Source organism: Trypanosoma cruzi, genomic scaffold, assembly GCF_000209065.1.
Source record: "Trypanosoma cruzi strain CL Brener 1047053516445 genomic scaffold, whole genome shotgun sequence".
NCBI lineage: Eukaryota > Euglenozoa > Kinetoplastea > Trypanosomatida > Trypanosomatidae > Trypanosoma > Trypanosoma cruzi.
Window position 1 is genome coordinate 1 of NW_001849067.1, and position 6,151 is coordinate 6,151.

Here is a 6,151-nt window from a genome sequence, read left to right on the forward strand (position 1 = left end):
GCTCTCTCCGGCGCGGGCGGCACAACCGTGTCGGGCACCTCGAAGGGAAGACACGACGCGCCATGCCATCCGTCCTTGCAGCTGCACGAGCACGAGCTGCGGTCCACCAACTCCGTCCCGGGCATGTAGCACGCCGCGTCGTCGTTGCATGTAACACACCTGAACACCACCACACCCTCCGGAAATACACCGTCGTACAACAACTCCTCACCACCCTGCAGGTTGCACCCAACCACGAACCGCGCGGGTGACATCACGACAATGCTCGATGGGAAAAAATTGGCAAAGGCTTTACTCGAGCTCACCTGACGGTTGTGTGCAAGCACCACGGTAGTGCCGCTCTCTGACAACTGAATGTTGTGCTGGGCATGTGATATACTTAGTATTGAAGCTGCACTCACGCTGTTGCCCTCCACACGCCACTGCGCTCCACCCTCGAGAGTCACAGAGCCGTCAAAATACACCAGCGCAGATTCAAACTCCTCTGTGCTTTCAACAAAGGTGCAGTCCGCCACTCTCAGCAGCCCCGCGGACCTCACGGTGGTTTCCCCGTGAAAATAAAAGCCACTGACCGCGCTCATCGTGGTGTTCTCAAAGTCAAAGTAGCCGCCGTTCCTCACATCAATAGCATAAGCATAAACGGATGATTCTACACCGTCATCGTTCCTCGTTGCCCTCAGCGTATTTCCCTTCACAATGATCCCGCCACCATCAACAACAACAGCATTGGTGAAATAGACTGCGTGCCTATTCCCTTCAATGTAGTTGTCGAGTAGCAGCAGCGTCGAGTTCGCACCAAAAACAAAATCCAAAAAGGCAATGGCGTGGCTCCACGTCGTCACAATTGCACTGCCAACCACCAGTATCTGGGAGCTCACGCCAAAAACACCCCTGAACTCCAAATCACCAGAATCCAGCATCGAGGAGACCACGCTCACGTGCACTCGCACACCACTCCCCCTGACCGACAGGCCCATGAGGACGCACTGCAGCAGCGTGATGTTGAGTGTCTGTTGTGGCGCATCGAAATACGACAAGTCCAGCACAATCGCGGCAGTGAAGGTCACGTTGACGAAGCACAGACCACGCACACCGGGATCAGGATCGTACACGGAGCTGATGCTGCCACCGTGCACGCAGCGGACCTCCGTGTCCCTCGCATCGGGGAGCGGGAGCGGCCCAAGACCGTCCGGAACCACAGCCGGCAGACACGTGTCACCGTAGCCGCCAGCAGCGCACACACACTCACAGCCGCTGATGCTGCTCGTCCTCGCCGCAAAGCACACGGCGTCCACGGTGCACGCACCACAGTCCAACACCGTCACGGGCACCCCAATGTTGAGCTCTTCTCCGTAATTCGTCACAGGAGAGCCTCTTATCTCGTTGCACACGCCGTAGATGGTCGGGCGCGAGTCGGATGGTGGTAACCAGTTGCTTGTCATGTGTGCAATGGTTGACGAGTACGAGCCGTACGTGAAGTTGTTGTCAAGTATCGACCACACACTCTGATCGCAGAACGCCACGCCGTTCTCGTTGGCCACGTGCACAACGTAGGCGGTGCGGAACTCGTTGTCACGGTGCACCAGCCAGCTGCCGTCAGCCACGGTCAGCGTGTTTGCAATGAGCATGGCGAAGCCAAGACGGAAATTGCTGGACACCATCTGCAGCACGCTGCCACCATCCACCGCAACATCCTTGAACACACACGCACCCTTGTAGTATTCGGTGCTCAGTGCACTCCACAAGCTGTTCTGTATGGAGAACACAGAGCCGCCGCTGACACGCAGGTCCGACGCAAAAGCGTACATCACGTGCGTCTGCGACACGACAGCGCAGTTGTCCATGTAGAAGACACTGGACAGGTGCACGCCGAGGCCGCGCTCCACGAGGATCGCAGCGCACGACTCCCCGCCACACACCAGCGTCGACCGCGTCATGACAAACCGCGTCGACAGTAGCCGGACGCCGTCCAGGACAAGCGCGGGGCCGTACCGGGATCTCGCATGGCCAGGGGTCGTCGGCACGTACTGCGACCCGCCAACCGTCGCGCGCAGCGTCGAGTTCGCCAGCAGCACACTCGAGTGCAGCGGCATCGCGCCATGCAGCACAATCGTGCCCTCCACCGACGTCACGTTCGTCATGTTGACGAGGGCGTGCGGCATCAGGCGCGCCGTGATCTCGCTGAGGCCGCCAATCCGCAGCTGCACGCCGCCCGCAAGCACGCAGTGGCGCAGCGTCACGTTCAACGCGCCAGCAAACAAGTCCATCGAGCGCAGGTCCACCGCCACAGTGATCGGTCCGCTGAACACCACCGAGTCGAAGCACGCCGTCGCACGCCCGCCGCCAACCGTCACCGACTCCGTCAGCGCCACGCCACTCACGCAGCCCTCCGCGGTATCGCCACCGCCGCCGGACCTCGCAGGCGGCACGTCGAACGGCAGGCACGCCTCGCCCAAGCCGCCGGCAAGGCAGCTGCAAGCACAGTCGGAGAACGACGCCGTCAGCGCATCAAAGCACGCCAGCGCGGCCGCACAGCCGTCGCACGGCACCACGCTCACGGAAGACAGGCCGGCCATGCGGTAGTCGCCGCTGCTCTGCAGCACCCGGCCGCCGGCACGGTTGCACTGCACCGACACGGCGCCGCTCGTGATCGTCGGTCCGGAGACAAGCGTCGCGCCAACGGCAGCGCAGCGCGCAATCGACACGATGCCGCCGCTCAGCGCCACCCCCGACAGCGACGCCACCGACGACGCCTCGCCCACCGCCCACACGTCGTGCAGGTCCAGCCACCCGCCGCCACCGACAGTCCCACCGTCGCAGCACACCAGCGAGGACGTGACAGACCCCTCGACGCCCACAAAGCGCAGCACCGAATCAAACACAGTAACACGCTCTCCAAGCACAAGGCCGCCGCCGCTGCTCACAACCGACACGTTCGTCACGGAGAACACCGAGTGGCCCCGCAGACTGAGACGCGACGAGGACGCCACACGCATCGCGGACGCGGTCGGACCGCCCGACGCCTCCAGCGACACGCCGTCAAGCACCACAGCGCTCGACAGCAGGTCCACACCGCCGCCAACGTACACCGCCGACCCGCCCGCCTGCAACGACCTCAGCACTGTGTTGCTCAAACGCAGCTGCGTCTGCAACAGCGACGTCGCGTACAGCACAAGCGGCGACGCCACCGCGTCCGTCAGCCCGCTCAGCTGCGAGTAGCGCATCGGTCCCGGCGTCACAATCGTCGAGTCACGGACCGTTACGTTCGTGTGTGCCGGCAGGTTGTGCACAAACACAAGCGAGCAGTAGTCGCCGGATAGCCCGCTCACACTCACCTCCAGGCTCCGGTCACTCGCCGGCTCGCCGCCGTAGCCCCGCACGTAGATCTGCGCACCGCCGTCGCATACACAGTTCCTCAACTCGATGAGCAGCGCGCCGGGAAGCATCGCCGGCACGTCGAACACAACAGCCACGCCGTTCGTCATGTACACGCCGTCCATCAGCACCGTGTCCACGGCGCGGCCAACCGTGATGGCTCTGTCCACCGTGCCGCCCCGCAGTCGCAACACCACCGCATGCACCGCGGGCATCCACGCAGCAGCAGCAACCAGCGCCAACGCCACAAGCAGCGCCGTACACACAGTCGCAACGGCCCTGCGCCGCACACGGTGACGGCTGCGCGGACACGCACCCACCGCAGACCACATCCACCGACCCAAACAGGTACCAACAGGGCTGTCGTGGTGTTTCGCACTCGCCCCGTCAACCATAACTCCTACTTAGCAAATCCCGTTCTACAGATGGAAAATCCAATGACACAATTCCTATATATCGATATCACACTGATGCTAATCCTAATACTGCGAGTAATCCCTAACACCTTGAAACGATAGTTGCGCTGGCCAGTCCAAAGTATCTCTAACTGCTCGGTCAGAGGAGAAGGAAGAGGCAGCAACAACAGCAAATAAACACAGTGGTACGCAGAAGCATCCGGCCACAGCCCGACCGCCAACACAAAGACGCGAGAACACAATCAAATTAGTTACGCCGTCCACCCCCCACCACCCACGCAGCCCCACACAATCACCGTGCGGAGTGGTGGGATCCCAGCAAAGAAGCACATGACCACTGGCACCGCTAGCGTGACCGATGGGTCGGCGCTGCACAACAAACAGCGTCCAGGTTGATGCTGCGCACACGGCATGCAAATGAAGAAAAAGCAGAAAGGCAGCAGTCGGACAAAGGGAAAGTATATCCACACTAATTGTTGTTTTTTCTCCTGTTTTATTGAACAAATCCAACAGCCCGCACGCCAGCCACCACCACACCCGAAACACTTCAAATAGACGCAAAGCGGGCTCCCGCCCTCCCTCCTCGCAAAGCACCGGTGCCTGGCAGAACGTCAGCACAGCCACCCGCGCCACGTACAGCCACTTGCAGTTGCAGCTCCAACGCGCCGTGTGGGCCGCACACAGCTCCCCGCATCATTCTCAGTAGTCCCCCACTCGCGCATGCCATCGCAGAATTGTCACAGCCCTCAAAAACGTGTGTGACAGAAAGACTCCCTGCGTCACCCACAGCAGAAGCGTCAGTAGCGCACGCACAACGCCCACCACAAAAACAACGCAGCAGCGGCACTCTCCGGCAAGCTACACAGCTCTAAGCATCAAGCATGCATGCACACACATTCGCATGCACGCTGCAGAGCCTCTTCTATTGACTGCATGAGCCCGCAGCGACCGCAACCAATCTCCCAAATGTACTTGTAAGCAACTCCATCCACGCCGCAACGCAAGAAAGTGCCGTGCACACAGCACAGACCCACGGCCGCAACAAGAGGGACGGAGCGCATCCAAGTCCACGGCAATGTCCTTTACTTCTCTCCGCCCCGACAAATTGGACTTACACCCCAGAACAGGTTGTGGCGGGTGCCGTCCCACACTCACAGTGAGGCACAGCGCACACCGTCCGCTCCCCTCCAACTGTACTCAGCAGACCGACGCCCAGTCACCCTCCTGCCATCGCAATGGGGAACACAAACAATCGTAGTCGCTGGCCACCGGCGCCTCTAGCAGGGAAGATGAAAGAATGGGGGCATGTCAACAGCACAGCCGCCAGAAAGACATCCAACGGGATAAAAAGACACAAAGAGACAGTCAACACGGCAAACACGAAAACAGGCCACAGTGACTAGAAAAAAAAATGTGAGGGTCCTGCAGGGCTCCCATAAAACAAAAAAAATCCATTCGGCAGAAATTTTATTTCCCGAGCCAAGCAGCACAATACGACCATGCGTTTGTGCGTAAATATTGCCCGCTCCAAGAAAAACAAAAAGATCCTACTATTTTGTAAGCCCAAAAAAAATCCCCCACTTTCCATGCGGCATCCTGCCTGCTCCTCCACTCCTCGTTTCGCGCGATCCGTGGAACGCACAGCAATGAGGCCGGCACCGCATATGGGCAACAGAAGCAAATAAGTGGGGAAACACTTCGCTCGTGACGGTGTGTAGCAGGCGATCATCGGGGGAAAACACAGAGGTGCTGATTATTCCAATAAAGCGACAAGAAAAAAAATACCAGTAAAAAAAAAGTTGGAATGCTTAACAAAATGCAGTGAGTAATGCTGGGAAGCTGCACATTTGTTGTTCCACAAAAAGTCGCAATTCCACCCTCCCCCACACCTCAGCAGAGGGCCGCAGCGCCCCACAGGCCCACAAGCAGAAGCAACAGCACCCGAGACGCACAGCCATGCACGGTGTTGCCACACCTTAGACCCACGGAAACCAACGCGGTGACACTCTCCAAATCAAAAGGGTCACTGCCCAAGGCCGGCGCTGCGTTAAGCTCCGATGGAACCTTTGTTTTCCCAGGCGTTGTGCTCGAATGAGCCGGTGCGGCACCAGCGCCATCCAACACGTTGCCATTGTGGTGAGCAGTTGCTGGGTCTGCGCCGGGCTCAGGAGCGGCTGTGGCAACATCCGCGGGCGTCATGTCAGTGATGCTGAATGAATCGGGGCCGCTGTTCGTGCCCACAGCAGTGCAGGCATGCGTTTCCCCTTCAGGGTCGTCGTGTTGTTTGTCGCCGGCGAGCGTGTTGGCGGTGGACGGCTCTTTGTGCACACTCTCAAAAAAAAAATCACGTGAAATGCTGC

At 59.6% G+C, this 6,151-nt stretch overlaps 2 protein-coding genes across 2 annotated transcripts, besides 1 other annotated feature; both read right to left on the reverse strand.

Moving 5' to 3' along the window:
• On the reverse strand, positions 1–3,770 carry Tc00.1047053509743.19 (dispersed gene family protein 1 (DGF-1), putative; the record flags this gene model as incomplete). Its single annotated transcript, XM_799430.1, has 1 exon — positions 1–3,770. A coding segment is annotated over one exon (3,770 nt), but the record flags the coding sequence as incomplete, so codon positions are not given.
• Positions 1–6,151: a sequence feature (areas not merged during assembly with more than two copies in the genome that could not be assigned to a particular haplotype).
• Tc00.1047053509743.40 (trans-sialidase, putative) lies at positions 5,682–6,151 on the reverse strand (the record flags this gene model as incomplete). The annotated part of the gene is made up of 1 exon (XM_799429.1): positions 5,682–6,151. A coding segment is annotated over one exon (470 nt), but the record flags the coding sequence as incomplete, so codon positions are not given.